Source organism: Colletotrichum destructivum, chromosome 5, assembly GCF_034447905.1.
Source record: "Colletotrichum destructivum chromosome 5, complete sequence".
NCBI lineage: Eukaryota > Fungi > Ascomycota > Sordariomycetes > Glomerellales > Glomerellaceae > Colletotrichum > Colletotrichum destructivum.
Genome location: NC_085900.1, coordinates 678,411 through 706,044, shown reverse-complemented (window position 1 = coordinate 706,044; position 27,634 = coordinate 678,411). Strand labels below are relative to the sequence as shown.

Genomic DNA, 27,634 nt, shown 5'->3' with positions numbered 1-27,634 from the left:
CGCAGACGCCCCTATGGAAGGCCGTCACAGCTACGGATACTCAGGCGGTGGTTCAACGATCTCGGGGCCATGCAGCAGCGCAGCGCAGTGCAGCTCGCCTCACATCACGCATCCCAGGTGACGACCCGATTCTCACCACGCAGCTTGCTGTTCCGTCCGGGCCGGCCTCCTGGCCTGGGCCGCCATGGGGGCCATGATGCATCTAATCTCGGGCTTCACGGTCTTACTGATGGACATTCAACATGCGGCCTGAGGAGATCAACAAAGTCCCCCTCTCCAGTCCCTTCACGACTTCTCTCATGCTTTCGGTCCTGGTTCCGGTCCTGGTTCCGGTCCTTGCTCTTGGCCTTGCTCTTTCCTCGTCCTCGGCGGCGACGGCGCTTGTCCCGATGGTCAGTCGTCGAAACATCGTGTTGTGACACGGGAAACTAGTGGCCCAGTGGCTCCAGACTCCCAAGCAGGGCAAAAGTCGTGTGTCGTCGTACAGGTACAGAGAGAGAGGCATTGAGGCCTGGGCTGGCTGTCACCCCACCAGCACCAACATTTCCTCACTGGGGGCCTATGGCGCACTAGGCCCATGTCTCTGCCGCCCTGCTCCATGCTCCATGCCCCATACCTTACTCCTGGTTCCATGGCCGCTCCACGCCTGCTCCATGCTCCATGCTCCATGTTCACTTCTCTCGCACCATGCCAATTGCCCGTTGACCCCATCCCCCATCCACACCCCCCCAGTCCAATTCACTGGCGATTTCGTCACACTCTTCGTCCTCGGAGCTCACCCAAAAACCTCGACGAGTCTTGTCCGGCCCGCGCCTTGATCTTTCCTCAGTAGCTTCGTCCTACCCTCCTACCTTACTTTGCCTGGCCTTTCATCTCTTCTCACACCGTTCCAATCCCGCGATTTTCTTCCTTTCCCGACCCTCCTCAATCGTACAATTTCACTGTCTAGGTACCTAGTCTTCTCCAACACAATTCACCTACTTCATACCAACCAACCAAACCTCCCTCCTGCCCTCCTTCCTCCCTCTCATTCTCTCTTTTTCTCCCTCCCCCTCCCTCCCCCCCTCACGCATATACACACACACGCACACACACGACTTCTCAACGGAGAACCTTCTGCAGCTCTTGGACTAATTTGGCGCCTCGGCTGCACAGCTCACACAGCTCCTTCTACGCGACGCCAAGCTCTTTCCGCCGTACCTCCAGCTGCAGCTTCGCTCTTCCCTCTTCTTCTTCTCCTCCCACCACTTCTTCCACCCGCCTCCTCCGTTATTCTCTCCTTCCGCCCAGATCTTCCAGGAGCCCGTCTGCGAAAACCCAGCGCCCTTTCCTACCACGCCGCCCATTTCGAAACCTCTCACAATGGCGCTTGAAGCCGAGACAACACGAGTCGTCGACCAGTTCGAGCTCTCCGATGCCTACGTCAACCGTGCTGTCAAGGAATTCCTCGGCCAGATGCGTAAGTTTGCTTGCCCCTCCGCCCTCTCGAACCACACGTCCACAACCCCAAGCTGTAGTGGCGCTTGTCTGTGCGCGAATGTCATTCTGTACCCAGCAGTTTTCCTCTGCCAGACCGACCGCCGGGTGAAGGTGCGCAGCTTTTCTTGAGGGAACATCGAATTGACTTTGGTGTGTCCTTTGCAGACGATGGGCTTCAAAAGGATGGAACCAGCATGAGCCAGATCCCGACGTATGTCACTGGCGTGCCCAACGGCACCGAAAAGGTAATCATCTCTCCCTGGCAGCGAAGCGTAACTTTGCAATGCGCCACAATGCCGCTCCCCCCCCTCTTCCGCTTCAAAGGAGGCCGGCGGAATCCATCGTACTGACACCTGTCGCAGGGTCTCTACCTCGCCGTCGACCTTGGCGGAACCAACTTCCGCGTCTGCTCCGTCCAGCTTAATGGCGACACTACGTTCAACCTCACCTACAGCAAAGTCGCGATCCCCAAGGAGCTCATGGTCGCCAAGACTGCCGAGGAGCTCTTTTCCTTCCTTGCCGAGCAAATTGAGCTCTTCCTGCGTGAGCACCACGCCGAGCACTTCGAGCAGCACGTGCGCCGCCGTCAAACCTACAGCGCCCCCGAGGGTTACCGCGACGAGCATGTCTTCCGTCTAGGCTTCACTTTCAGCTTCCCCGTCCAGCAGCTTGGCATCAACAAGGGTAACCTCATCCGCTGGACCAAGGGCTTCGACATCCCCGACGCCGTCGGTAAGGATGTTTGTGCTCTGCTGCAGACCGAGATCGACAAGCTACACCTCCCCGTCCGAGTCGCCGCTCTCGTCAACGACACCGTCGGAACTCTTATGGCGAGATCCTACACTTCGACCGGCAAGTCGGGCTCCATTCTCGGCGCAATCTTCGGCACCGGCACCAACGGTGCTTATCTGGAAAAGCTTTCCAACATCAAGAAGCCAATTGTCGGCGACTTCGAGACGTCCACCGGCGAGATGGTCGTCAACACTGAGTGGGGCTCCTTCGACAACCAGCTCAATGTGCTGCCCAACACCTCCTGGGACGACGCCCTCGACAAGGCCAGCGTCAACCCTGGCATCCAAATGTTCGAGAAGCGTGTCTCTGGCATGTTCCTCGGCGAGATCGTCCGCCTGACCATCCTTGACATGCTCAAGGACGAGAAGCTGTCGCTATTCAAGGATCAGAACTCGAGCTTTAACGACTGGAAGTCGACAACCGATATCAGCCCGAAGTCCAGCATGTTCCAGCAGTGGGGCCTCGACAGCGCCATCATGTCTGTTGCTGCCGCCGACAACACCCCCGAGCTGTCGACCTTGAGACAGGAGCTTGAGTCAATTCTGCATGTCTACACCCCCTCGCTCGAGGACGCGCAGGCTTTCAAGGCCGTTGCAGGCGCCGTCGGTCGCCGCGCTGCCCGCCTTTCTGCCGTTGCCATTGGCGCCATCGTCCTCCAGTCTGGCAAGCTTGACGACCCTGAGGAGGAGGTCATCGACATTGGCGTGGACGGCAGTTTGGTTGAACACTACCCCTTCTTCCGCGACATGATCTACGAGGCCCTGCGCGCAATTGACGGTATTGGCGCTAAGGGAGCTGAGAAGATCCGCATCGGTATTGCAAAGGACGGCAGCGGAGTTGGCGCTGCACTCATCGCTCTTGTGGCGGCTGGCATGGAGAAGGAAGGCGATGTCTTGGCTGACTTTAGAGAAAACGTCAAGAAGGAGTTGGACTCACTCCCTGTACCTCGTAAGTTGCGACCTAGCATCATTGCTAAGAACAAGCACGACATCGATTGTGACGAAGTTCTTGCCACTGTGCATTACAAGACTGTTGGCTAACCATTTTGATGTCTCCCAGATCAAGAGCTTTCAACGACAACGAACACTGCCCTGATCATTGGCGGTCTTGTGGGCGTTGCAGCCATTGCAGCTGTCTGGTGGTCGCGCTATAACCGTCAATCATGAACGACAATAAATGAGAAGAGTTGGGTGGGGACGATCTGAATGAGACTTATCTGAGATGAGGGGAAGGGAAGCGGTTAACAACGCATCAGAGGTTGGCAACAAGGGGAGATGCAAGGGGGAGACAGGGTGTGAGAGACACAGCATACACCTATGCCCTCTCATGCTCTATCCAATTGGGCATTTCACAGCATCAGGAAGTTTTGGTCGAATTCTTTTCTTCTCATGATTCCACAAAGGGGGAAAAACGGAGTTGGGCCTTTTTTTTTCTTTAGTTCTTTTTCTTTAATGCTTGAGCCAAGCAAATTGCATCTGGTTGTTCAAAGCTGCATACTTGTATAAGTCTTTTTTTCTTTCTATTGCTCTCTTCTGAAGCAGCAAAGTCTTACAAAATGTCTATATTGGGGTGGCCTGTCGTGGGCCATTTCTTTCCTGGCATTCTCTCTACCCTGTCCTCTTGTGGTTTATACATGTATATGCGCACAGCCGAACATCCAATATAGGACGTATTTGGTTTTCGATCGTGGCCTTTATCCAGGATCAAGTAGGCCCCAGTCCTTGGTGGTCTAGCTGGGAAACGAAAAAAACTAGTTGATGGTCTCAAGACCGGTATGGTTGCCAGGAACTGACCCGGCGTCCATTGGCCATTGGCTCTTGGGGGCCGCCTGGCTGGGCTGTCTAGTGAGCCTTTCATTCCTTCTTCCTACCCGCTTCCCGTCCTTCTACCCCTGGAACGCCGCAGCGGGGTACGATCTGTCCCTCTTCTTCCTCACGCTGGAGCTGCTTCTTGAGCTCGCACCTGAGCCGCCGCTGTTCCGGGGAGGGGCGAGCATGCTCGAAGCCATGTCTTCAGGCAGGTCGTTCCACTCTGTGGCGGCACGGCGGTTTTGGAAGGATTGGCCTGAGGGGGTTCTTGAGAGTGACTCGTCGGCGGCCCGAGGCGGACCGCCGCTCATGGGAGGAAGGTTTGCAACAGCTGCGGTGGGACCGGGGACGGGCGCAGCCGTCTTCTCAGTGTGTCGACTGCCAGCACCGACCGACAATGGCCCAACAGTGCGGCGGACGATCCAGGCCGAGTCGGGGCGCAGCTTGATATAGTATCCCTGTAGTGGCTCCCCGTAGCGCTCGAAGCCGCGTGCAGTGTACCAGTGCATGCCCTCCTCATTGTCCGTCCACACGTGGGCGTAGATATGGCGGAGATTGATTTCTGGAGACAAATCGGCGGCGGCGGCGACAAGGTGATCGATGACTGCAGTCGCGAGGCCGTAGGAGCGGTAGGGGGAGAGGAGGGCTAGGGATTGAATGTAGAGGGCGTGTTCGGGGCGAGCGCCTGGCGAGGCGGGCGGGAAGGGGGAGGGTTCGATGCGGGAGACGACGCCACCAACGACCTGCTCCACGCCGGGGGAGGACGGGTCGGACCAGGTGATGACGCGGGAGAGGGGGCCCGTAAGGGCGGCGGCGTAGAAAGTCTCGGGGTAGGCGACTGGGAGGAGGAGGGAGTTTATTCGGCGGAGGGGCTGGAGGTCATGGTCGTCTACGGGGCGAATGCTGGCACTAGGATGGATGGGCATCGAGGCCGCTGGTGTCGGGGGCGTCGTCGCCGGCGCCGGTGGTGATGCCGTGGTTGTTGAAGGGGGAGGTGTTATCGTGGTCGAGGTGGGGGGTTTGGCGGCGGGAGGAGGGGCAGTAGCAGTAGCAGCTCCAGTTGTCGGAGGCGCGGGCGCGTACTTTGACGACGGCGGCGGGGGTGCATAAGACGGTTGTTGGCGGGGTTGGAAAAAGGACTTTATCGAAGACTGTGTCGGCTTCATCGTCGCGGTCTGAGGGAGAGACATGACGGCGGTCGTGGTGGTGTTAGAGTGGGTTGCGCGTCGTTTGGTCGAGGACGAGGGAAATGGACAGAGGCCCAGGCGGGATTGGGGAGGGTAGGTAGTCTGTCTATAAGAGATGATGACAAAAATTTCAGACACGCATGTTTACATGCGTGCGGAAAAGTCCGAATCGGGTACGTCTGATGTCGTGTGTCAGTCCGGAGACGGCGAAAAGAGGGCGACAGAGAGAGAGAGATAGTCAAGGAAAAAAAGGAGACGAGAGGTTTCGTCTCGGCCGGGAATGTCTCTGAATGGTTGCGACTTTTTTTCGGCTGCAGCCGATGGAAGGGGGTGGGAGTCGTGACTCGTTGGAGAAGTACTTCTGGCTTGTGCTCCCCCCCTGTGGACGTGGGGAGGGAGGCACTTTCCTCAGTACCTCTTACCTACCTTAGGTAAATTCGGAGCGACTACTTCAACTTCTGCGGTGTAACTGTGTGTACCTACCTACCTGGGCACTTAGAAGGCAGGCGCGGTCGAGACGCGGTGCTGGAGGCTCCGGCGGGAAGGCGGCCCCACCCGGTCGTCCCAGGACAGAGGCGCTGGCAAGCGACAAGCCGCGTCTGGAAGAGCTGTGAGCCTGTGACGGATACGGCCTACAGGGTGTCAAAGACTGAGCGAGCAATTGCAGGGCGACGAGTGTCAGAATCAGATTCGCCAGATTCGGAAGGACTAGACTGGGGGGGCGATCAAGGATGGCAGCAGATGGGTTGGTCCAGGCCCGTCATCGTCCCAGTGCTAATGGAAACAGGGGGTCTCTCGTTCCGTCAGTGAGGTAAGCCAACAGCAGCAGACATGTGTCCACTCGCTGACCAAGTGACTGACTTGCCGCCGCCTGCAGGGAGATCTTAATGGCGTACAGTACGAAGTTCAATCACCTACTTCACATAAGGCGGAAGACAATTACGTGCTGGGGCGGTCAAGAGTGAAGGCGAGCTTGCGGCGAGCGAGGGTGCTTTTCTGCCAGCTGGGGGTGGGATCGCGGCCCCCCGAGTCCGGATCCCTTAAAGGACCTCAACTGACTAACCTCAGGTACATGCATGCGCCGATGGAGACGCTGTATCCGCCCGGTTGTTGAACACACATGAGGGTTCAATATGTTTACCTTGGGTATACTACCTCGTGCATGGATGGAACTCTCGTCCGACGACGAATCCAATTGCCCGGACATGTGTGCGCACATATTCGTGTGTGTCTGTCTGCCTTTGATTTGCGGGCGAGGTGCTCTCGTGATGCCGTGGGCTTGCTCTATATTCCTGACAAGCCGTCCACCCGAGATCGACCTCTGAGACGATTCTGGCAAGGCGCGCTCAGGCGGTTCTCCCTCCTGATGTACGTGCTCACGCCAAAAAAGTGCGGACAACCCAACGCGTGGAGGATATTGCCTCTAACCCATTTTACGCTCTGTGTCTACCATGTTGTTTCCTCTATTTCCTTCGTTGCCTTTTCTGCCTCTGTATCTAATTCAATCCCTAATGTTGCCATCTTTAGCCTTTACATCGTATCCCCGGGCGGATGAACAAACCAATTCAGCGGATCCGAGCTGGTTGTTACGGTGCTAGGACCTTTTAAGGTTGCTCCTTCCCGTATTAGTTGTTCCCTTCCTTCCCTTGCTTGCCTTGGGTTGGCAGCAATTTGGTAATCCGGAAAAACTGCCCAGTTTCCCACCTCTCTCTCTCTGTAGGTATTTCGCCATCGCTGTTGGCAGTTGCACACTTTTCTCCCCCCGTACCTACCTTCCTCTACCCGGTAAGGTACTTTCCGTCAGCAACGCAAGGTTCCGGACTTTTTTTTCTGTCGGCCGGCCGTACCTTCCTTGCAGCAAACGCGCCCCCCTCTCCCGGTCGTGTGGCACCTTCCGTATTTTAGTCCCGTCAACCCGATTTCAGATCTATTCCACAAACCACAACCGCAACCTTTTTTTTCCCCTCCTCCCCTTGCACAACGAACAAAGCGTTCCGCCGTCCGAGGCTGCTGTACGATCACGACGGCAATTCTTCATCCCCCTTAGCCTCTGTGCGCCATTGCGTCGGCCTCGTCGAGATGGCTTCCAACACGGGCAAGGCCGGAGTAATCATCGCCCCAGACGATGTTGGCAGCATGGACAAGCTTGTAAGTCTTCTTCGATCTCACGATCTTCTTCCCGCCGTCCCTCCCCAGCTTCGCCCGGATTTTCGTCCCGACATGTGGGTGAAACGGGCGACTTATTGCCGAGGCTGATGAAATGATGTGATGCTGACCGCAGTCTGTTATCCGGCAACAGGCACACGCCGTTCTCGACGACCTCGTGTACAACATCGTCCATGATCTGCTGCTCAAGGTCCACCGTGACGAGAAAATGGCAAGAGCCTCCACTGCCGCCATTCGCGTTGAGAAGCTGGCTTCCGATGCCTCAGAGACCTCCACCCCCGACTCGAAACCCGACGTGCGCATCGAGACCGACGCCGCGATATACGAGGACGGCAAAGTCCTTCTCAAGGGCAATCCACTCAAGACTACTACCGAGATCATCTGTCCGCGATGCCACTTGCCACGCTTGCTCTACCCGACCGACGGCAAGGGCGCCAGAAAGCCCGACCCAAGCGTCATCTACTGCAAGAAGCACCCCTACATCGACAAGCCCGGATTCGACATCTACGGTCAAACGTGGGTTCAGCCAGGCCCCGGTCGAGGCAAGAAAAAGAAGGACATGAAACCCGATCCGAACCTCGAGTCGCCCGCACCCGGCGAAACGCGCCCGCCCAACGTCCTCTCGTTCCCCTCCGCAACCTGCAGCAAGTGCAAACGATGCATTCTCGTCACCCGACTCAACAATCACATGGGCTCTTGCATTGGAATGAGCGGTCGTAATGCGAGCCGCGCGGCGGCGGCCAAGATCTCAAACGGCAGTAACGGTGCTAGCCAGAACGACGGGACGCCCCCGTCGAGCCAGAAGGCCACCCCAGCACCTGCGTCACGAGCCTCGAGCCCCAAGAAGCGCGACAGCGAGGAGGTGGCGGTCCCCGACGACGACGACGAGTCAGCCGACAGTCACAAGAAGAAGAAGCTCAAGTCGACACCCTTGATGACGAAGAAGGTCATCCTCAAGACAAAGGGACCTAAGAAGGAAAAGGTCAAAACGAGCTCTCTTCTGAGCCGCGAAGCAAAGCCTGACGTGGGCGACAACTCGACCGTTGAGGTTGCGCCGAAGAAGGAGAGAAAGGAGGCCAAAGGCATCAGCCCAACTAAGAAGCTCAAGCTCGGTGCCGCGAAGCCGCCGTTGTCCTCGCCGCTATCCAAGAACGGTCGGAACGAAGACGCGGAATCCGAGTCGTCCGGCACATTGTCGTCGCCGCCAAACTAGAAGTCTGGTGGTACCGCTAAGAAGCGCAATCCGGCCAACAAGACACAGCCTGCGCCGCCGTCGTCCTCGGCTGGCGTATCTCAACAGCAAATCGGCCCGGACGCTGGCAATAGGAAGTCTACGATTACTAAGACCGAACGAAGGGTACACCAGCCTTCTGCCAGGGGCAAGTTCTCTCCCAAGGAAACTTCTCCCAAAAGCCAGACCGCCGTCAAGGCTCCAGCTGTTACCGCGGGCCCATCCAGCACCAAGGCTCCCTCTGACGTCGAGGTTGAATCTCGTGCCAAGGGTCAACCCATCGTCGAGACCCGATATACCACCAGCTCTCCGCCTGCTCCCAAGGCTCGAAAAAGACTATCGGACCACAACGAGGACCAGGCCAACAAGCGGCGCCGGTCCTAACTTACTCGTCTCTTTGTGTCATCAACTCTACTTTTTCTTTTTCTTCATCCGGGACCTGGTTTCGTCCACAGAGTCAGGATGAGCATACTGTCGCAAGTAACGGGCACACCACGGCCAAAGAACAGGTTGCAGATCCACGACAAAGTCGGATATCCTCAGACTACGCATTATTTTCACCTTGTATTCATCACCAAAATTTGATCCTTCAGCACGACGGCCACCAACACTTGATACACGACACCCACACAACATTGCATGGTTTTTGGAGTCAGTCGGGGAGGGTACTCTACAGGGATGGGGAGGTTTCCCCCATACATTCTCGTGCATCACCCGGCGAGGCGGATGGCGGCGTTCAGAGATTGCGGTTACTCTATAGGCATTGACCGAATGACATTGATTCCCTTTGACCATTATGTTTTGAAGCACCCACTGGCTTTAGTGATGTGTGATGTGGGAGCCACTGCCTATTCGGCCCATTGCCATCATTATAGAATGCGTGGAAAGTTGCGGGTATTCCCCTGGCAGCTTCGTCACTTTCTGTTCTTGCTTTTTCTTTCCCAATTGCGTCCGGTACGAGCAGGAAGGGGAATGACACATTGGAAGCGAGCGAGTGTGTCTTGTATGAGTGCCGGACGCCATATAGCGTCTGAATGTGCTGGTATTTGTGACGTGATATTGCCCCCACTGTATCTTTTTTACAGTAACCCAACGCCGAAACTCCATGCCATGCGGAGAAGAAAGAAAAGAAACCAAAAGGCCATCGAGAAGCCACTACGCCTCGTCCGCGCCGGGGTCCTCTACGACGGACGCCCTCAGGATCTTGACATCCTCCAAGGGCCGGTCCTCGGGCCCCGTCTTGACGAGGCCCATTCTCTTGACGACGCTGAGGCCATTCTTGACGCGACCAAAGATGGTGTGCTTGCCGTCGAGCCACGGGGTCGGAGCGAGGGTGATGAAGAACTGGGAACCGTTCGTGTCGGGACCCGCGTTGGCCATGGAGAGGACGCCGGCGCCGGTGTGCTTGAGGCCCGGATGGATCTCGTCGGCAAACTTTTCGCCATAGATGGAGGTGCCGCCGCGGCCGGTGCCAGTTGGGTCGCCGGCCTGGACCATGAAGTTGGGGATGATACGGTGGATGACGGTGTCGTTGTAGTAGCCGCGCGATGCGAGAGTGGAGAAGTTGGTGCAGGTCTTGGGGGCGTGGGCGGTGTAGAGCTCGACAATTACGGTGCCCTAGTGCGATGTCAGTTTGGAGGAGTCGTGGTTTCGAGGTCACCGGATCGGGAATTGGGTCTTGAAGACATACCATTGAGGTCTCGAGTGCGACGTTTGTCGTCATGTTGACGGTTCTCCTTGCGCGCGGAGTTATGTGTGTTTAGGTGGTGTGTTTGCGCGGGGGTTGATAGTGAGAGGAGGGGCAGGAAATTATTTCGGACGAGGCTGTGATGTTCTGGTTTGCGACGCAATTCAACAGCAGCGGTGACAGGGAGGGGGGAGCTTCGGCCACCCACACGGGAAATGTCGATGCGTCATTGGTCAGAAAGGGGAGGACGTAGCGGGGAGCAGCCGAGAGCTGAATAGCTGAGAGCTGCAAGGCCCCCTTGCTCCTGCTGTGTCCCGTCACTGTACCTGGATGCGGCATCATCGCTCACGTCTCACAGCCACTGCCTACTGCCACTGTAACCACTCTGCGCAGTCTTCTGGCCCAGCGCAAAGCGAACTCTGCAACAAATGCTTCACGCACCGCACGGATTAGAAACAAACATCTAGGGTGTTTGACGGGTTGACGAAGCGGAAGAAGGTGCGACTTTGCGCCCCAGGACTGATTGCCTACTCTGGTTTTTTTTCTTCCCTTTTTGAAATTTGAGTTCTTCCCTTCGCTGGTAACACGTTGCTGCTGCTGCTGTAGCCGCTGTCGTCTCTCAACCAACACCCAACTCGACCGGCCGTTAAACGACCAACCCTGCTGAGAGCTGACAAGTGGCTTTTCACCCTGATTTTAGGAGGTTGCTCTGCTGCTATTTTCTCGACGAGGGCGTACTCTACTCTTGAAAATTCGACATTTGAAATTCGACATTCGGCACTCAGCAGTCTGGAACTCTCGTTGGGCAGGAGCCACAGCCTGGAGCAGTACAATCTGGTAGCGCTTCACGAGTTCATCGGGCTCCATTCCGCAACATCTCATCGTCGTCATCTTCTACAACGTCACCGGCTTGCCCAATCATCTCTCGCGGCTTTACATCCAGCTCGTTGACTTCCGGTTACAATCAAGTGAAACCGATATTCGTCGCTTCAAGCACCATTTATCAGCTTCTAGTCAGAGGCTCGTTACGACCAGGCTTCGCCCCAACCTGCAAGCATGGCTTCAACACCGGTCCCCAGCCCGGCCACGCCTCCCTTCGACCAAGCCACGCATAACCTCACTGGCAACTTCACTGGCAACTTCATTGACGGAAACTCTACCTCCGCCGCTCTTGAATGGGATCTTTACGTTTACGCCAGCTTCTTCACAATGGAGGCCAAGCTCATCTTCAGCGCCTTGGCCACCATCTACATTGGCGCCCATGGTTCCCTTCGCCGTCCCCCTTCCGCCGCTCCTGCGAAGCGTAAGAAAGGGGAGCGTGAGCGCAAAGAGGACGAGCCTATCACCGAGGGTCTCTTGCCCACCGATGCCATTCTCTTTCCCCTCTTGGCCGGCGCCATGCTGATCGGCCTATACTACCTCATCCAGTGGCTCCAGGACCCGGCCATCCTCAACAAGATCCTGCGGGTGTACATGTCCATCATGGGCGTCGCCAGCTTGTCGACCCTGATCGCGCATTCGCTGCGGGTTGCTGTGGAATTCCTCTTCCCCAACTACTTCCGCCACAACCGTTCGCTGTACCGCGTCGACGCCGATGATGAATCATTCGTCAAGTTCACGGGGGAGGACGTAGACCGAAGCAACGCGCAGTTTCTCCAGAAGAGCAACCCGTTGCCATTCGGTCTTCGCTCTTTGTTTCCGTTCAACACAATCAAGGTCAACCGATTCCTCTGGGACTTACGCCATGTCCTTAAGGACGAGTGGACGGTAAGGACCAAGGTTCACGGCCTCTTCCACGAAAAATTCCACATCTCCGTCCTCCACATCATCGGCTTTATCCTGGCTGTCACGGCTGTTTTCACCTACTTCATGTCTGGGTCGCCCTTCCTCTCCAACCTGATGGGCTACGGCTTTTGCTACGGCTCGTTCCTGATCATGTCCCCGACGACCTTTGCCACCGGAAGCTTGGTATTGATGGGTCTCTTCTTCTACGACATTGTCATGGTCTTCTACACGTAAGATGTTCCGGTTCCTTCGGCCTGAGCGATCGCTAATTTCCAACCAGACCGTACATGATCACCGTCGCCACGAAGCTGGATGTTCCCATCAAGCTCCAGTTCCAGTCTGCTGCTAGGTCTAGCATTCTCGGTCTCGGAGACATCGTTGTCCCTGGCATCGTCATGTGTCTCGCTCTCCGTTTCGACATGTGGCGACACTATCAACGACAGATCAAGTACGTCCCCACCGACTTGAAGTCCGACCAGCGCGACGCCGACTCAGGCGACGTTGTCACCGTCAGTGAAACCCAGCACATGGCCCAGAAGGCTACTTACCTCGACACCACCGGATGCTGGGGAGATTGGTTCTGGTCGTCGTCATGGCTGGGCCTGCTCAAGGGTGGCCAGGAGATGTCCCCGCCGAGTGTTCGGGGGTCAACTTTCAGCAAGACCTATTTCAACGCCTCTTTGATTGGCTACACCCTCGGCATGCTGTTTACCCTTTGCATGCTTACCATCTTCAAGCACGGCCAGCCCGCGCTATTGTACCTCGTCCCTGGCGTACTAGGCTCCTTGTGGCTGACTGGCCTCGTCCGAGGAGAGCTCAAGGAGATGTGGATGTATACCGAAGACGGAACACTGGACACGTGCGACGTCGTGGTCGAGCTCGACGGCAACGGCAACGTGGTCAAAGAGATCAAGAAGGACACAGAGAAGGATGAAGACGATAAGAAGAAAATAGCCGAGGACCAGAAAGCCGAGGATGAGAAGAAGGTGGCTGGCAAAAATGAGGCCGAGAAGACTGAGTACAGCATAGCAGAGTTCTCCATAACTGCCCCGCTTAGGAAGCCAAAGACGCAGTGATTTCAGAACGCGATCCAGATGGTACAGATAATTAAACATGGGAATAGGGAGGGAGGAGCTTTGAAAGGCATGCATCGGCCGGCGTTGAGGTATAGACTCGAATCTGGTCAACGAGGTACCCGCACTGCGTTGGCATCTTTTGATTTCGCTTGCATGCTTGAGGCAAGGTAGCTATAACCGGGAGGTGGTTTTATTATCTTCAAGATGATATAGCATTTACTGCAAAGCCATCCATCATCCAGACAACATGAACGAGAAGTTTTGCGGTGTGTATTGCTTTCTGTGTGTTCTGTAGGATTAAGTTACGCAAATGCCCTCAGCAGAACTTGGATGGCATCTCGTAAGCGACGGCTTGTGTAGAGTCGGGTTCCACAACTACGAAGTTGGACTTGCCTCTGTGAGTTGATAGAGCATTCATGGATTGGGTGGCTTGGTGGCATAGTCAATCAGAAACTGCTCTGAACTCTGTTATTGAGATTACTCTGATGAATACAAGCTCATCAGGGCGTAGTCCAGAGTGAAGAGAGATAGGGTTGAGTTCACGATTGGACTCCTTTTTAGCACTTTTTTCTGGTCTACCAATGAGACGGAGACCCTTCGTATAGACAGAAGACCGACAGGGGCCCTCAAGCGACTTTCGGTCTCAGCAAAGACCACACCATATATCAATGGCTGTTTCCCTCTCCCTCTCTCCGTCTTCTATATATGAGAACCGAGGAAGTAGTTCAGACTGTCGACCAACTTCCGGAGCCAAACCCTGACCAGCCAGTTTGAGATACAAGACTCCAAAATGCAGTACTAAACCGTCTTCCATCCATTGGTTCTATAGTCTCGCCGGTTCTGGCCGTCAATCCGGCAATTTTCGGCCATCTCCTACCTGGATTCTTCACACAATATCCCAAGACGAAAACCTCTGACCTATCGTCCGCCTCGAGGAGAAGCAGGCCGAGTCTCACATAGTCCAACAGGAATTTGCAAGCCAGATCGTCCATCTCCAGGGCTTGGAGCAGATGGCCGGGATCTGTCGTCGCTCTTTCACCACTCAAGTCGTCGGCGAAGCTTCCGGTGGTCCTCCATCCTTCCCGAGCCTCCAGAGCACCAGGTCCAAGAAACTCCTTAAGTAAGGCCCCGATCGCCCGAATAGGACTCTATCATGCTCCTCGGCCACCGAAGTAGGAAGGGCAAGGCTTCGCGGAAAGATACAAAGGCTGCGGCGCGTGGGGGATCTAGAGAGACATCGCTTATTCCCGAAACACGACATCTAATCTTTCCGCTGTCGTAGCTACCTATCTGAACTATCTCTTTCCATGAAAAAGACAAGCTTTCGTCCGTGGATCGAGAGAGATAAGACAGGTTGAGCTCGTTGACTAACCTCGTGGTCAATGGTCAGTCCTATCCACTTCTGTAGTTTGGGCGGTTGGCTGTTTTGGAAGCCTGAGAAACTTCCCAGTAAGACAGATCATTGACCGACCTTCGCACGTGAAATTGAGAAGGAAAGGGTGGTGAGTTCTAATGACTTTGTCACGAAGACCCTTGTCCGATGTTCCGACTGGGCAGGAGGCTCCGTCCGAAGTCTTTGGCGTTCACGTCTAGCGCCCGGCCACACTACGACGTCTCTCGCGCCGCGGTGGATTGTAGACATCCTGTCGATCTGGACGCTTTTCTTGTCGTTGGTGAAACTGGTTGAGTCGAACGACGACGCGCTTCGCGTGCTCGACGCGTCTGCAGAGAAGCCGCGGAGCGGCCGCGCCATTCGACGACAGGAGGAGAGTCTGGAGGGCGGTCGGATGCGTCGCTGTCGGCCACGGTTGTCGGAGGCTTGACGGGGACACCGTCGCCTCAGGTATATGCCAAAGCCTGGTAAGAAAGGTGGCGAGTCTTCAGTGTTGATCTCTATCAGCTTGTTGTAGGCGAAGTGCGTTGTTCTCTTTGCTGGGGTACAACATGGCCAACGACGTTGATCACGGTCTGGAGAGGGGCGAGTAGTTGTAGCATTTGTTGGTGTCCATCTCGTCGCGTGATATGTCCGACGATGCCCTCAAAAGTTACACCTTGATGAAGAGGGGAAGGAACAAGTCTCAATCACGCTATGAGAAGAGGAGCTACATACGATACCCTTTGTGAAGTTGATAGGGGCAAGAACAGATGGTGGTAAGATCCAGTCAAATTGTACTCTACCCATGATAGGGTGAATGACTGTGTAGTCTTTCTGACAGACTGCGTCGTGGCTGAACCAGACTCACGCCGACCATTCGCAGGATGATGGGTGGCAGTGAGGAAAGAGGCCTCCAAACAAGGCGAGAAACAGAAACAGGTGTATCAACTTATCCTGCACTGACTGCTATGGTGAAGCAATGCAGGTCAAAAGTTTTCAAGGCTAAACTTGAGTTAATTGTCCAAGTCAAGCGCCTTGAGCAGAGAGTAAAGTAGGCATTGGAGACAATTCAGAGTCATTTCGGATCAATTGCCAACCAAGGCAACGCCCTCTACAAAGTTTTTGAAGAGTAAATGAAGATGGTTTGAAACCAAGGTCAGTCAAAGTAGTCGGACTCGCAACGTCTATTCATAGCATGCATGCAGGACTAGCACTATACTTAGACATGCGGATTCAATGAGGATTACATTAATCAAAGAAGAGTTTCTAGCCTAAACCGGAGCCGTTTCGCATGACTGTCAGTTTAACAAGAAATACAAGGCTCGAACACCGACGCAATTTGGAGCCAGGGCGTTTCAATTAGGCAAGTAGTTATTGATACTATCCGCTGGACCGCGGAATTAGCTTGAAAACTCCGTCGGGCATTATCGACAGTTCACGAAAGACTGACAATTGGTTTTGCTTTCACAAAAGCTCAGAAAACGCCGTCTTGGCACTTTAAAAAGTGAGAGTAACACCTGCTGCGCATTTCTTGGCTTCGTGACCAACTCTGGGGGGGGGATGCAAGCCGTGTCATACTCAATCAATAGGGGGTTTGTCAGTCGGGATTCATTGATGTGGGATTCGTCTTTCATATAGTTTAAATACCAAAAGTCTCGCTTCTCGAGTGAGGTAAATCGAGAATCAGTTTCCATAACCAACAACCATCACTTCCACCCTTTCCGCTTCATGTTCAACATCCCCTTCGTACCCGCAAAACTTCCGACCATGAATCAATTATTGTGCAACATTGTGTTGTTCCTTACATTCGCCGCATCGGCCGCAACAGTAATAGTGCTCACCTTCGTGCCGTGTTACGCAACAATCTGCTCCGAAGATTATTTCGACTTCGAAACACGGTTACATCTCATCATTTACTACGGCCTTCTTGCGGTACTTGGCATCTCGCTTCTGCTCCGAAAATACTTTCCCCGAGTTCGGACGATCAGTGGTCATCATCTGCTACCTGGTGGGCCACTCGTGAGCAAGAGTGTGACCGTTGGTGGCTTGTTGGCTTCCGTCTGGATTGTTGGAGTCACCGCTTCGACAACAGTCTTTTGGCTACCGGCACAATGGGACTTTTGGGGCCAGCGAGCAGACCCTCTTGGCTGGATGAGTGCCAAGATCCAACTCACCATCACGGGCGTCACCGGGCATTATGCTGACATATTGTTGGGGCTCTTGATCATTCCCGTCTCGAGAAACAATCTGATTGGAAAGGGACTCTCGCTGCATCAAAGCACGTTGTTGTTCATGCATAAGATGGTCGCGTATCTCTACTCGGCGGCGGCAACTGCCCATGGTATCACCTACATAGTGAGTACATACATCCTCGCGAAGATTTTCGAATCGATGATTCTGACCCGAGGCAGCTTTATGCAACCGATTCCAGCAGCAAGGGAGATGAGGCGAAAGAAGAAGCATTCGCCACAGGCAACCCGGCAATGACACTCTCAGAGAGCAAGCAAAGAAGCGAATGGTTCACCTTGACCACTTATACCGGAATCGCTGCGATCTTGCCGGTGTGGATTATCGTTATCACGTCGATACCCTGGATTCGCCGGAACCATTACAACTTCTTTTACTACAACCACGTCCTCTTTGGCCTGGTCATCTTCGTCGCAGCTAGCATTCACGCCAGCACTGACTTTTACCTCCTCATGCCCGGCTTGCTCCTATGGCTTGCCGATTGGGCATGCCGCATCTTCGCGGGAGAAGCGGGGGGACTTTCTTCAAAGACGAGTGCCACCTTGGAGAACGCAGGAAACGGGTGGCTCCGGATCACTCTGCCTCCACTGAGGAGGTTAGATGACTCTTACAGCAGAGTAGTTGCCTTGGAAGAGAAAGGCAGGCCAAGTTTCCAGCCACTTCTCTACTATCACCTCCAGATCCCGGCCATCAGCAGACTTCAAAACCACGCCTTCACTGCGGCGATCCCAAGCTCCATCGAGTCTGGTCCCGTCTTTCTTCTGCAACCGACCACTGGGAAGTCTCAGAAAAGACTCAACAAGGAATGGACCTGGAAGCTGGCCTCGCTCGTGTCTGAGCCATTGAGCACCAAGACCATAAACGTTAAAGCTGAGGGTCCTTACGGTGTCGGTGACAGTGGATTCGAAACAGCCTCCCATATTATTTGCATTGTGGGAGGCACAGGCATCACCGGCGCTTGCAGTCTCGCACACTGGTGGCTGGAAAGGCGTCCCGAGAACACGTTATTCACTCTGGTTTGGACTGTGCGAGATAGAAAAGCCTCGATGATCAGGGAATGGACAGATCTCCAACAGACGGCGAGCTCTGTGCCGAACCTGACCACTTTTACACACGTGAGCTCAGAGGTTGGCAGAGTCGTTCCTTCGGAGCATCTGAACAACGCTCTTGCTTCAGCTGGAGGGGCAGTTGCATCTTCGAGCGGGCACGCATGGGTATACAGCTCTGGGCCAACTGGTCTGCTTGACAGTGTCGAAAGAGCGTGCATCAGAGCTCAGAAGAGCATTCGTGTTGCTAAGGACGGAAAAGGCGCAAGCAGCTGGGCGGTCCAAGACATCGGCTGGTACGTAGCAAAGTGGGAGGTTTGAAGTTCCAGGAGAGTGTGAGCCCTTGGGAAGACTTCCGGTTTCGGCCTTTAGATTCAAACCCTGAACTATTGTTTTTTCATTTGTACTTAATTATGTTTTCATTCCCACCCCCCGCTGTCAGTGGTTTTGCATAACCGAGGGTTGATTGTGTGTTTTGTGTAGTTCATTCATTGTGCTCAATATATGCAAATCGCTGTACCAATGATAGTCCTATTGAACCGAAAAACAACCAGTAAAACCACACAGCCATGCTCTTCGGAACTAAATCACTCGTGTCCGCAATCCTTGTATCATCATTGGTGCTCATACTCTTGGTGTGATATTACTCATACGGACAAAGTAACCATCCGAGACTGAGCTGGCAGAACACCGCCGGAGAACCACACTGACCGAACCCGAAACTAAAAGCATACCCCTAGCACTAGAAAAGTTACAAGCTTGCACGTTAAGATGGTATGAGGTGTGTTTAAAAGTCACCCCCAGATGTACAATAGTGTGACATGGTGGCTGAATGCCGACAAGGAGGATGATGACAGGAGCAATCTCTATCGAAACCCCAACTAGCGAAGGTGTTCATGTTTGAATACATGTATTTTGGATTCAGCTTATGAAGATTCATTAGAAGTGTAAAGTTCTGGCTGTCGTCTGATCCTTTTGCTTTTTAGACTTTGGGATTCAGCACCTAAGACGGCTTCCAGTCTGTTCTCGAGCAGACAGTGCTCAGAGACAATAATTGCCAGTGCATTATCGCCAAGCTGGACAAGGAAGGCACCCTTGCCCAGCCTACCTTACTTGTGAAGCTGAAAAGTAACTTTACACCGGCATAACCGCAAGATGCTGCAGCCTGGGTTCAAGACTGAAATGACTTCAAGCCGTCCTGATTCATCGGTATCACTGATTACACTTTCAGGCAAAAGCCCAAAAGTGCTCACGTTTTCTTCTCTGCAACAGGGCTTCCGGACTGATAGGTTTCCATTGAGAAGCGGAACCGGCTTGTTTTCCACCTCCGCCGGTGGTCGCTGAAAGTGCCCCTCCACTTTCTCAACACGACGCTGACATGACGTTGTTGTCAACGACATAAACTTTCCTCTGACTCCTGTTAATCCCAGATATGATACAAAAATCCGGCTATCAAGATGTTTCGTGGCTGGGAGTACGATGTTTTGAGACACTAAACCTTGATTCCTTTTCACTGAATCGGCATCACTAAGAAACCAACACGGCACAGGCGGCCGGGGATCGCGAGGTCAAGGATCATGTCAAAGTCGGCACTTACATCTATACGGGTGATGTGTTGGCCTTCCCCTCAGATTCCCTAGACCTACCAGAATATCTGAAGAGGTTATTCGACAGTCCTCTGCAAACCTGTCGCTGCTTTTATGACACACTGTCGTTCATAAGTCACCGAAGACTGATACATTACCATACATATATATATTTGTATAAATATATGTGTGTAACCATATGTGTAGAGTCCCTCAAGTTATAGCTCGCCCAAACACTCATCTCACCCTCTCGATTCCAACCCACTCATACTAGTGATTCTACAAGATGTTCGTTACAAAGACCACAATCCTTGCTTACTTCGCAGCTCAGGCAGCGGCTATGCCATTGGTCGCCGGAGCTGGTAAGTTGACCGAGGTCGCTGAAGCCATTTAGCGTCCACTTTCTGGTTTCGTTGCCACTTGAAGCTGATAAATGTAGTAGACGCCGGAAATATTGTCGCCCGTGGTGATATTGACAAGGACTTTGCCTATTACATTTTCAAAAGAGACGCGGAGGCTAAGAAGGAAGCGGACGTCAAAGGTGTCGACGAACCTGAGAAGGCAGGGGACATTGACAAGGACTTTGCCTACTACATCTTCAAAAGAAGTGCCGAGAAGAAGGTGAGCCGCGCCCCTTGGGATGCCGAGCTGGACTTTGCCAACTTTGAATTTAAGAACCGTCGGGAGGAGCCTAAGAACAAAGAGTAACTTACAACACACGCGGCTCTGTATCTCAATGAAAGACTAGCTGCCCCGAGCCTCCGGCCACGATAGTAGAGACAAAATTGGAAGTCACATCATCCGACACAATTCATACCAGATCATCGTCACTTGCAAGTGATTAAATTATTCAACATAAACCAAACATTATGTTCAGTGTTTGGGAGGCCTTGACTTATCAACTGTGTTTGCCTTAAATATGACGAAATTGCTCGATCGTTATGTTAGCGATTATGTCTCAGTCATGGTTTGTAAGCTCTCCGTAGTATTTTGAGAAAAATGATCCGAATAACAGTTGTTATTCGAAGAGCTAGCACCGCACTGAAAGGAACACATCTCATGATCGCACGCTTGTTCCGGAGGAGTTGCATAAACGTTGATAACGATCCGGACGCGATCTCATGACGAGGCAAGAGTGGTGGATGACGGATATTGTGACTCGTGCCATGCGTAATACCTTGATCTACTCCACAGATCTTACTCGTGTGAAGTGAGTGCTGCCCAACTCACAGTTGCGCCGCTTTATCTCGATACAGTTGAATAAAAGTCACCGACTAAACATTAAATGGGGCAAACGTTATGCTGGCGCCCCAGAGAAGCACAAAAGTTCAGACAAATGCCCCTGTTGAAGCGATCTCATGTGCAGGCATTCGGGGTGATGAAGGAAATGTGCCGAGATGCCAGCACGGAGGCACGGTAATCATGAACATCGGATGTTGTCTCATGGTCCACTCTCGTTGATCCTGCGGTTGGACCACTATCCTTAGATACAAGTCTAAAAGCCTTAACATCTCATTCTGCACCCCCGCCTTCGTCTTTTTGTAACATCTCTACTCATTATTTGTGACTAGTCAGACCGCTGCAAGCTTACACTCATTGATGATGGAACGCCAGTCAAATGACGAATCGATCGAATACCATGACTCATCTGAATACGTTGGTTTCCTTGGCAAACGTCGCTTTCAAAGGAAAGTCCCGAAGCCATCTCGCATGTACGAATGGCTACAACGGCTCTTCTATGTAAGCACAACGACTTTGAACATTGTTGCCATCATCTTGCTGGTTCGCGTGTATTCGGCCAGCTCTTCTGCTTCGGTGGCAGAAGAAGCCAGCCATGTTGTTCCTTCATGTAAGTGACTGGCGAGAACTTCAAGACTGCAAATTTTCTCTTTCGTCATCCTGAGAGACTACTGACGTTCCATGCAAAGTCACAAAAGAGTATCTGAAATTCCAGTCAGAACTCGAGACGTACACTCTCAACTATACGTCGAAAAAAAGAGAGCGCAATAGTTTGACAGCGATGGCAAGATCTACTACCTAGTTCGTCTTCCACTTCATCCTGAAGAGGTTAAATTCTTGCCAACCGTGCTACAGAAGGCGGAGACGACATTCACATATCAAATCACGACCAGTACGAGCATCTCAGTGAGCCGTGGGTTGATCCCAGGGGCAACACGCTGTGGAAGGTATCTTGGGCCCACCAGTTGCACTGCTTGTATCTCATCATGAACGATTTCGATAGGCTCGTCCGGTATGGAGTAACTCGAAAGGAGAACCAGGTCGAAGAGGGCCACTTTCAGGTTCACACAAACCACTGCTTTGATTACCTGCGACAGAGCATTCTCTGTACCTCGGATATGACACTGGAAGGCAAAGTGTTGGGAAGAGACGCAAACCCGGGAACAGACGGCTGGGGGCATCTTCATACTTGCCGAAACCACCGAGAGGTGGTTCAATGGGTAGAAGAGCGCAGAGTCAAGGACAAGGGATTCATCATCGACCCCGGATCTCCACTGTGAATTGGGCGGTGTCTGGACTTGCCAACTCAAAGCCAGTTGAAAGCTTACTATGTTTGGACTTTAAATTGAAGAGCAGGATTGGAATTGTACAAGACCGTACATGTTTTCACACTAAGTCAGCCAGTTTTACTTTTACTAAATGCCAAGATAGGAGTGATACAGTGGCTATCTTGGGACGTGAGGCAGCTACCTGAATGCACCGTTTCCACACACAACATTGCCTGTACGTGTTGATGAAGCAGCTGACGTGCCGTCCAAGCACGGAGATGTTTGTATTTGAGTGGGTTGAGGGAAACCTGGCACCGTTCCCCGACTTCAATGTCCATGAGACGTGCGTAGACTTTGAGGCGGTGCTGAACTGGCACACTGCCTCGTCAAGACCGCGCAGAGACATACTCAGTCTCAGGGCGCCCGAGGGCCAGGCAAGACTTCCTTTACCGGACGATATCAAACACGTAATAAGACTTTCGGAGGACAGTTGAGGAAGCGCAGCCTGCTATCTTGGATAGGTCACTGGATTTATTGTGTAGTGGCTGGTATAGAGATCATCTAACAAACCTTTCACATCATGTATTTCCCTTCAATATCTATGGAAAGAAACTCTTTCTCAGCGCCTCGCCTTCGGGAAGTTATTTTCAATATTCATAAAAAATAGATGAAAACTACGTCTAGTTAAATTGTAAAGGAAACAAGCACAGCTACATTGGCTTACAGCATTTCATCGATTTAAAGCTAGTGTGAAGGGATGATCTATCAAACATCGGGGCTCCATTCATCAATCATTGATCACTGAACCGTCGCCATTTCCAATGGAGTATGTTACTAAAACGCATCACCCCATGTTTCCCTTCAACCATCAGTCATGGCTGTGGATACCTTCGTAGACAACCTTCATGTCGCTATTGCAATAAGGAGGTACCCCAGAGTCAGCAGTGGGATGCCATGCTGGCCGTAGCGTGATAGACTCAGTTGTTTGCCTCTTGTCGAACCAAGAGTAGTCGCAGGTAGGGAATTTGAGACCTATCTGACTATTGTAGAGCATTGGGTCCATATCAAAGCGACTCATCATCCTCGCACAATGCTCGTAGTGTGGCCAGTTGGACGTCCAATTATCCATGGGACGAAAGAACATGACCGAGCGCATGTACCTGTTCATACTGTTAGACTGGAGCGAGCTGTTGACAGCAACAGAAGGCTGAGGCTTACTTCTTCATGATGATGTCGCAGTGCGCCATATGTTGATACCAGGGCAGCCAGGCAGTGCGCACGTTGCCGGCGCGACAATCGGCCATGAATTTCTCGTCCGTGTCGGCGCTGTTGTTTGGAGACCGCGACCAGACCCAGTCGGCGTGGGAGTCCCAGTCGTCTCCTAGCTCATCATCGTAGCACTGAGGCGGTACCCACGCAAAGTTGTGCATTTCAAATCGGCACCTAAGCCTACGGGCTTCCTCTGGAGAAGTGCCGCATTGGGTGATGGGAACCGGAATCCTTTCTGACAGTGGAAGTGCGTCGAGAGAGGTAGTGAGCAACTTTAAAGATACAAGGCCGGGGATTAATGCCAGAAAGACCACGCCCAGGATGATGGCGCACTTGGGTAGGAATTGACTAGGGCAGCGCGACTTGAGGTCAGGCTGATAGATAGAGCCGCGGTCATCGCTATCGCAACACAAGCCTTCGATTTCAGAAACCGAGTCCAACTTTTGATAAACGGATTGCCGAGAGAACATCATGGTAGATTACTGAGTATTCCAATCTTGGGAGGGGGGGGGGGGTTGAAAGGTGAAGTGGTTGTCTGTATGATTCTGAACGGAGATAAAGCTGACCGGAAAGATCCCCTGCGAACTTTTGCTCCCCGCACATGAAATAGGCTGCATGTAGCTTTCCAGACCCGAAGCCACCGATGCCCAGAGACCCCGAACGCGCTGAGTGGCCACATGCTCCGCTCCGTGCCCGGTTGTAATAGCCCGAGGGAGGGAAATAGAAAATAGCCTACCCATCCTTGCAACTGACAAATAGACTTCTTATTGTTATAAGCTTTTGGATTCGCGGCGGATGTTTGTGTATGTGGAGTGACCAGTAATCAACTTACTTTTGCACCAAGTGACAATTGTTTCCGGTCTTGGGGAACATTCGTTTAGTCCGCGGTCAATGATACTTGCTTGGCTGTTTCACAAGCTACCCAAGGTACTTATCACTTCTACCCTCTCCTCTATGGAGCGTACCCGATATGGCGGACACTGATTGTCCGGAAGGAGAACCAAAAAATGTAAGGATTCAGGAAAGACTGTCTTGCTGCTTGGATTTCAGAGTTTAGCGTAGCTCATATTGTTCTAGTCATACGCGCAAAAACATAATTTACTCTAGAGCCATTTTAGCGAAGCACCAGTCTCATCCAACCTCAGTGCATCTTTTTCAGAAGCTGAAGCGCTAAAGCTTGTCTTAAACTGGTCCGTCAGGTGCTTCTTACTCAGGTAGTTGGTGATCATTCTCGTGCAGTGATACGAATGCTCAGCTTCCTCTGCCCTCGCCATAGGCAACAGTATGCCGTCAAAACGGCTTAAAGACACCTTCTTCCAGTACTAAAGGCAGTGAGAAATGTGCCAGAGATTCGAGTGCCATACCGTCAGACTGGGCTTGACCAGTTTGACCAGCTCTTTGGAGTCTATAATGTACATGCTGCCGTTGTTGATGTTGCCATGGCTCTCTGCGCCATGCGTCCAGTCCACATCGATAGCGTACAGCCACGTTCCGTCGGGGCCAGGACCGGCACTAAGGAAGTTTTGCTAGACCTCCAAGTTAGTACATTCGGGGTGCGTGAAGCGGAACTCAAGCTGATCCCACACGCAGCCCTTAGGCTCTGCTTCCTTGAGCGTTTTGCCGCAATCCCGTCTACAGTACCACGAGAGGTCGCCGTGATCCGTGTTTGCCGTGGGAGGTTGCTGAGAGAGCCTGATCACCACCCTGACCAGGTCTATGAAGCCCCAGATGGCCAGAAACGCGACTAACACCTTCCACCATGGGAGGTTCAAGAAGCGACCAACTCGTGAGCTTCGCCTGGAGAATCCCGCGACCTCATCGTGATCAAGTTCCATGCTCCCACTGAAAATGCTCGACTCGAGGTCCTGTTGTTCTCTATTCTCGCCGCCTAGGAGCATTTCTTTGTCGGCTTGAGAGGACATGATTGATGCCAAAGATTTCTTGCTTGTTTTGACATTCAAGGCAAATGATACTTTCTGCGTTTCCTGTAGTACTAGACGTTCACTCAAAGAGATGAAGAGGAAGGATTTAGAGCAAGGGAGGCTTGGGGGACCCGTGCCATACGCTTCGGCATCAGCATTGAGAAATACCCCAAATGCGAGTTCTTGCTTTCTCAATCACCTGCGTCTTAAGCGTGACCACCCATGTCTTGCTCTTGACATCTGAATAGTGTTTGCACGGACTCACATCGTATTTATACGCTTCAACTTTGAGCGCCTTGTCACTTGCGTCACCCAGGCAAGCTTTACGCCCACCCCAGGGGCTCTCCGTTAACAAAGAAGGCTTTTGGTTGCCGATGAACTCTTTTTCAAATCAGTAAGCACTCCGAATCATGAACTTTCAGGTAAAGTTCAATGGCTATTCATGCTTTCCACACGAGACGAACTGCAGAACGGTAGGGAATGATTAAGGGTTTTCCTCGCATCTGACGTCGACTCCACGATTGACTCGAGCTGAAACTTCTTTACTCGGCTACAGCTTGGCAGCGCTGCTTCAAAGTTCAAAAGAAATGTCGTTACTACCCAAACTTTAAGAGGAATCGCATTGCTCGAACTTTTCCAAACCTGTTTGTTGAATGAGTAAGGCCCAGATCCCGATGACATGCAGATGAACCCTTGTTACCTGTAAGTTTTGAGCTGACGGCTGGAATTCAAACGATTGGGGCTTCTCGCCGGCGTTCAGTTCGACTGACACAAACCCCATAATGACTCCAGGGCGACTAGAGTTTTGCAATTCCATTTCGACAACACTGCGATGTATATGTTACTAGTGGGCAGCGTTTTAATCAGTTATTTACGAAACGAGAACAGCCGGAGCAACATTGTGCTCAACTACTGAGCTGATGTCGACCGGAAATCTCATTGCCGTACACCGCCCCAAACGAGCAAGTCTTTGCCCCAACCCGTCCAAGGGGTTCTTGCCAAACCCCCTTCGCATCTTACCATGGAGAAATCTACTTCTGGATATGAGGCTCTCGACTATCCCGACGAGCCTTCTTCAGGGGACGACTTTCCGCTTGGTAGTGACTCGCACGTCAACAACAAAACTCGAAGCGAATATCGAGCTACGGCGCACCAACGCGGGCTCTTACTTTTCATATCAGTTGCAGTGGTCGTGGTCATTGGATGTGGTCTGCTCTACACGCTACAGGCACTCAGTCCGGTTGCCCCGGAGGAGAGGGCGTCACTGATCGGAGTCTGCTCCAACAACCCCGAGAAATCTCGCGACAAAGGCTGTGTCTTTGACCCAATGATGTACAACTGGGTGCAAGAGCCCTGTTATAAGAGAGATTTATCAGACAAGTACTTTGCAGCTGGAAACTGGACTTTCTTTGCCGACGCCAAGGGAACGCAACCAATTTCAGAGTCAGCTATCCGTCAAGGCGACGCCATCACCGTGTGGGTGACAGGTGACTTCCACTATAGCCACTGTGCCTACATACTGCACAAGAGGCTGGTTGCGGAGGAACCAGGCTCCATCGCTATGGACACCAAGTCCCGACCCATCGCTCATACTGAACATTGTTTCAAGTGGCTGAGCAAGCCGAAACCGCAGGTGTTCGACCTCGTCACGCTGAACTTCTCGCGGGAGGCATTGGGCTGCGTCCAGGGGCGGCTAGGGGTCGACTGCTACTCGCCCGAGCACGCAGAAATTTGTTGGCCAGGTCAGAATCACTCCACGGCCCACCATGCCATAGAGAAATAGTGGAAGGTCATCGTTTACTATGGCTTGGCAGAAAAGTCCAGAGGTTTCTAATCATGTCTCCGCTGTAAAATATCTATGCTCCCCTTCCTTAGCGAGATCAAGCCAATTGGACAGTACGTTGCTTGCTAGACATTGAGCCTCCAACTGAACGCCGATTCTTATCGACTCGTAATAAACGCCCTTATGGGTCATTGGCCGCGTTTGGTCCATTTCCCGGGTTGAAGCTGGCTTCGCCGGTGCCTGACACGCGGTCAACGCTATGGAACATCTCCATTGATTAACGCGCGGAAGTCGTCGCACAGAGCACGCTCGTTCTTTCGGGGTCATGTTTATGCACGCTCCAAAATCTCATCACAACAGCAATCGGGAAACAGTACTAAGAGATGCGGATCTGACATGGGACTGTCCTCCATGCCATGAAACAAATCTTTTTCTTTCAAGTTTACAAGAAAAGTCGAGATTGATCGTCACAACCAACGCCTTGAGAAGAATACATGCGTCACATGTAGATGAAGGACCTCCTGTGGAGTTCATATGCCACTAACAGTCTTCAAGCTTGTCAAACGTTCAGAACCATGTGTCTGATCAATAATGCTGCAAGCCCGCGAAGTGGAGCAATCTTGTTTTGAACCTATACATGTGAGCCGTTGGCGTAGACAAGCATCTTCCTTCAATGAGTTTCAAATGT

General features: G+C 52.7%; 13 protein-coding genes across 13 annotated transcripts; 8 read left to right on the top strand and 5 right to left on the bottom strand.

Moving 5' to 3' along the window:
* The first annotated feature begins 672 nt into the window (after positions 1–672).
* On the top strand, positions 673–4,154 carry CDEST_07810 (Putative hexokinase, ATPase, nucleotide binding domain-containing protein). The gene is made up of 5 exons (XM_062923969.1): positions 673–949; positions 1,156–1,459; positions 1,645–1,724; positions 1,842–3,219; positions 3,331–4,154. The coding sequence occupies exons 2-5, from the start codon at positions 1,363–1,365 to the stop codon at positions 3,435–3,437; spliced, it is 1,662 nt and encodes a 553-aa protein (XP_062780020.1). The 5' UTR covers positions 673–949; positions 1,156–1,362; the 3' UTR covers positions 3,438–4,154.
* Position 4,155: 1 nt separating this feature from the next.
* CDEST_07809 (Putative GNAT domain, acyl-CoA N-acyltransferase) lies at positions 4,156–5,495 on the bottom strand. Its single transcript, XM_062923968.1, has one exon. The coding sequence runs from the start codon at positions 5,267–5,269 to the stop codon at positions 4,157–4,159; it is 1,113 nt and encodes a 370-aa protein (XP_062780019.1). The 5' UTR covers positions 5,270–5,495; the 3' UTR covers position 4,156.
* A 1,049-nt stretch (positions 5,496–6,544) lies between these two features.
* On the top strand, positions 6,545–9,775 carry CDEST_07808 (uncharacterized protein). The gene is made up of 2 exons (XM_062923967.1): positions 6,545–7,414; positions 7,566–9,775. The coding sequence occupies exons 1-2, from the start codon at positions 7,346–7,348 to the stop codon at positions 8,643–8,645; spliced, it is 1,149 nt and encodes a 382-aa protein (XP_062780018.1). The 5' UTR covers positions 6,545–7,345; the 3' UTR covers positions 8,646–9,775.
* Position 9,776: 1 nt separating this feature from the next.
* CDEST_07807 (Putative cyclophilin-type peptidyl-prolyl cis-trans isomerase domain-containing protein) lies at positions 9,777–10,488 on the bottom strand. Its single transcript, XM_062923966.1, has 2 exons — positions 10,354–10,488; positions 9,777–10,280 (listed from the first exon to the last, which is right to left on the bottom strand). The coding sequence occupies exons 1-2, from the start codon at positions 10,384–10,386 to the stop codon at positions 9,819–9,821; spliced, it is 495 nt and encodes a 164-aa protein (XP_062780017.1). The 5' UTR covers positions 10,387–10,488; the 3' UTR covers positions 9,777–9,818.
* A 453-nt stretch (positions 10,489–10,941) lies between these two features.
* Positions 10,942–13,390, top strand: CDEST_07806 (Putative presenilin/signal peptide peptidase). The gene is made up of 2 exons (XM_062923965.1): positions 10,942–12,365; positions 12,416–13,390. The coding sequence occupies exons 1-2, from the start codon at positions 11,407–11,409 to the stop codon at positions 13,209–13,211; spliced, it is 1,755 nt and encodes a 584-aa protein (XP_062780016.1). The 5' UTR covers positions 10,942–11,406; the 3' UTR covers positions 13,212–13,390.
* A 1,410-nt stretch (positions 13,391–14,800) lies between these two features.
* On the bottom strand, positions 14,801–15,393 carry CDEST_07805 (uncharacterized protein; the record flags this gene model as incomplete). Its single annotated transcript, XM_062923964.1, has 2 exons — positions 14,801–15,068; positions 15,263–15,393. The coding sequence occupies 2 exons, from the start codon at positions 15,391–15,393 to the stop codon at positions 14,801–14,803; spliced, it is 399 nt and encodes a 132-aa protein (XP_062780015.1).
* Positions 15,394–16,314: 921 nt separating this feature from the next.
* On the top strand, positions 16,315–18,200 carry CDEST_07804 (Putative ferric reductase transmembrane component-like domain-containing protein; the record flags this gene model as incomplete). The annotated part of the gene is made up of 2 exons (XM_062923963.1): positions 16,315–16,941; positions 16,998–18,200. The coding sequence occupies 2 exons, from the start codon at positions 16,315–16,317 to the stop codon at positions 18,198–18,200; spliced, it is 1,830 nt and encodes a 609-aa protein (XP_062780014.1).
* A 1,551-nt stretch (positions 18,201–19,751) lies between these two features.
* On the top strand, positions 19,752–20,173 carry CDEST_07803 (uncharacterized protein; the record flags this gene model as incomplete). The annotated part of the gene is made up of 2 exons (XM_062923962.1): positions 19,752–19,827; positions 19,905–20,173. The coding sequence occupies 2 exons, from the start codon at positions 19,752–19,754 to the stop codon at positions 20,171–20,173; spliced, it is 345 nt and encodes a 114-aa protein (XP_062780013.1).
* Positions 20,174–21,064: 891 nt separating this feature from the next.
* On the top strand, positions 21,065–21,984 carry CDEST_07802 (Putative mycotoxin biosynthesis protein UstYa; the record flags this gene model as incomplete). Its single annotated transcript, XM_062923961.1, has 2 exons — positions 21,065–21,314; positions 21,563–21,984. 2 exons carry the CDS (start codon positions 21,065–21,067, stop codon positions 21,982–21,984), a joined length of 672 nt encoding a protein of 223 aa, XP_062780012.1.
* A 194-nt stretch (positions 21,985–22,178) lies between these two features.
* Positions 22,179–22,466, top strand: CDEST_07801 (Putative mycotoxin biosynthesis protein UstYa; the record flags this gene model as incomplete). The annotated part of the gene is made up of 1 exon (XM_062923960.1): positions 22,179–22,466. One exon carries the CDS (start codon positions 22,179–22,181, stop codon positions 22,464–22,466), a length of 288 nt encoding a protein of 95 aa, XP_062780011.1.
* A 374-nt stretch (positions 22,467–22,840) lies between these two features.
* On the bottom strand, positions 22,841–23,714 carry CDEST_07800 (uncharacterized protein; the record flags this gene model as incomplete). The annotated part of the gene is made up of 2 exons (XM_062923959.1): positions 22,841–23,132; positions 23,191–23,714. The coding sequence occupies 2 exons, from the start codon at positions 23,712–23,714 to the stop codon at positions 22,841–22,843; spliced, it is 816 nt and encodes a 271-aa protein (XP_062780010.1).
* Positions 23,715–24,344: 630 nt separating this feature from the next.
* Positions 24,345–25,163, bottom strand: CDEST_07799 (uncharacterized protein; the record flags this gene model as incomplete). Its single annotated transcript, XM_062923958.1, has 3 exons — positions 24,345–24,563; positions 24,606–24,767; positions 24,828–25,163. 3 exons carry the CDS (start codon positions 25,161–25,163, stop codon positions 24,345–24,347), a joined length of 717 nt encoding a protein of 238 aa, XP_062780009.1.
* A 1,021-nt stretch (positions 25,164–26,184) lies between these two features.
* On the top strand, positions 26,185–26,946 carry CDEST_07798 (uncharacterized protein; the record flags this gene model as incomplete). Its single annotated transcript, XM_062923957.1, has 1 exon — positions 26,185–26,946. The coding sequence occupies one exon, from the start codon at positions 26,185–26,187 to the stop codon at positions 26,944–26,946; it is 762 nt and encodes a 253-aa protein (XP_062780008.1).
* Between the last annotated feature and the right edge of the window lie 688 nt (positions 26,947–27,634).

Excerpts from the sequence above, each read along its gene's own strand:
- CDEST_07810 (XM_062923969.1), top strand. The coding sequence starts at position 1,363 with ATGGCGCTTGAAGCCGAGACAACACGAGTCGTCGACCAGTTCGAGCTC. Across the intron at positions 1,460-1,644 it reads GGAATTCCTCGGCCAGATGC|ACGATGGGCTTCAAAAGGAT; the intron begins GTAAGTTTGCTT and ends TGTCCTTTGCAG. Across the intron at positions 1,725-1,841 it reads TGCCCAACGGCACCGAAAAG|GGTCTCTACCTCGCCGTCGA; the intron begins GTAATCATCTCT and ends CACCTGTCGCAG.
- CDEST_07809 (XM_062923968.1), bottom strand. The coding sequence starts at position 5,269 with ATGTCTCTCCCTCAGACCGCGACGATGAAGCCGACACAGTCTTCGATA.
- CDEST_07808 (XM_062923967.1), top strand. The coding sequence starts at position 7,346 with ATGGCTTCCAACACGGGCAAGGCCGGAGTAATCATCGCCCCAGACGAT. Across the intron at positions 7,415-7,565 it reads TTGGCAGCATGGACAAGCTT|GCACACGCCGTTCTCGACGA; the intron begins GTAAGTCTTCTT and ends ATCCGGCAACAG.
- CDEST_07807 (XM_062923966.1), bottom strand. The coding sequence starts at position 10,386 with ATGACGACAAACGTCGCACTCGAGACCTCAATG. Across the intron at positions 10,281-10,353 it reads TCGCACTCGAGACCTCAATG|GGCACCGTAATTGTCGAGCT; the intron begins GTATGTCTTCAA and ends ACATCGCACTAG.
- CDEST_07806 (XM_062923965.1), top strand. The coding sequence starts at position 11,407 with ATGGCTTCAACACCGGTCCCCAGCCCGGCCACGCCTCCCTTCGACCAA. Across the intron at positions 12,366-12,415 it reads ATTGTCATGGTCTTCTACAC|ACCGTACATGATCACCGTCG; the intron begins GTAAGATGTTCC and ends ATTTCCAACCAG.